The sequence below is a fragment of the Penaeus japonicus genome, unplaced genomic scaffold (genome assembly GCF_977035675.1).
Source record: "Penaeus japonicus unplaced genomic scaffold, GWHDUDI00000001_assembly GWHDUDI00000036, whole genome shotgun sequence".
In the NCBI taxonomy this organism is placed as follows: Eukaryota; Metazoa; Arthropoda; class Malacostraca; order Decapoda; family Penaeidae; genus Penaeus; species Penaeus japonicus.
This window is the reverse complement of record NW_028234438.1, coordinates 3,538,359-3,539,552: the sequence shown is the minus strand read 5'-3', so window position 1 is coordinate 3,539,552 and position 1,194 is coordinate 3,538,359. Positions and strand designations below refer to the sequence as shown.

The following is a 1,194-nucleotide window of genomic DNA, read 5'->3' as shown; positions in this document are numbered from 1 at the left end:
AAATAATTCGTATCCATTTTGATAACCATTGCAAAAATATAGAGAGTAATGTAATCATATATTGTATGTCGTTTTTTGGTCTGTTTGGCAGAGGAAGAAAAATCGGTGTATATATTTTTTTCCCTTTTTTTAAGAGGTTTAACTATGCATTAATATAGCATTAGTAAAAAGGTGAATGATTTATTTCGTCTCCAAACACAAATAAAAATATATATACAATAAAGACAATTATTTGCATGTGTATGTATGCGAGTCTACAAAAACTGTACTGCCTGAAGGTATGTATGAGTATGCATAACAGAATAACATATTTTTATCCCCGTACTATTAAATCACCATACATGATATAGTAACATGTATTTATATCATCATTAGTCATTAATATTCTTAACATCAGGATTAATTAAAACAGGTTAACACTCTTCCCCGTTTTATTGATGCAAAAAGAAAACATTTACACCACAAACACACACATACACCAACATATGCCAGAAAAAAAATAAAAACAAAAAAATATGTAAGAGGAACTGATAAACACCAGATGATGGATTCCGAAATTTTGGTTAAAAATAAAAAAAAAGGAGAGAATCATTTTCAGTATATTGATTAGCAATTTTGTTCTAATTTCAAATGACTAATCCGTCCTTTTTTTAAAATCTATTTTCTGAAAGTAACCAACGAAACTGTAAAAAAAAAAAGAAAACGAAAAAAGTAAAACTCAAAATCCATTTTTTTCAATGAATAAATTCTGACGTTTTGTCCTAGAACATAAACACATTAGTAAGGAAATCATAATCAAGAAATCATCATTCAGACATAACTCTGCAAAATGTATAAGTATATATATCCATTTTCGTTCATATACATACATATATATATCTATATATATCAACAAATAACAGGCTCAAAATGTCAACATACAAAATATCTGCAAACCTCCCCGTGATTTCTATACCATATATACACACACACACACATATACGAATCAAAATATTCTTCATTGCATATAACGACCATCGGAATTACCTCAAGAAAATAGTCAAGAAATAGGCCTACAATTTCAGTGTTTACCATCCGCGCGTCGGCTTCCACTCCGCTATAACGACGCCATCTTGAATCACGTGATAAAAGGGGTACATCGCTGCCGTTGCGCAAGACTGCAAATGAAGGAGGAATTTGTTGCAACGTCATGTT

General features: G+C 30.3%; 1 protein-coding gene across 1 annotated transcript in view; it reads right to left on the bottom strand.

Moving 5' to 3' along the window:
- Nucleotides 1–413: 413 nt before the first annotated feature.
- Nucleotides 414–1,194, bottom strand: part of LOC122261934 (D-serine dehydratase) — a 25,739-nt gene continuing 24,958 nt past the window's right edge. The window contains exon 10 of the mRNA XM_043029770.2: nucleotides 414–1,157. Coding sequence (XP_042885704.1) covers nucleotides 1,068–1,157 — 90 coding nt within the window. The 3' untranslated portion in view covers nucleotides 414–1,067. The remainder of the gene's footprint in view (nucleotides 1,158–1,194) is intronic.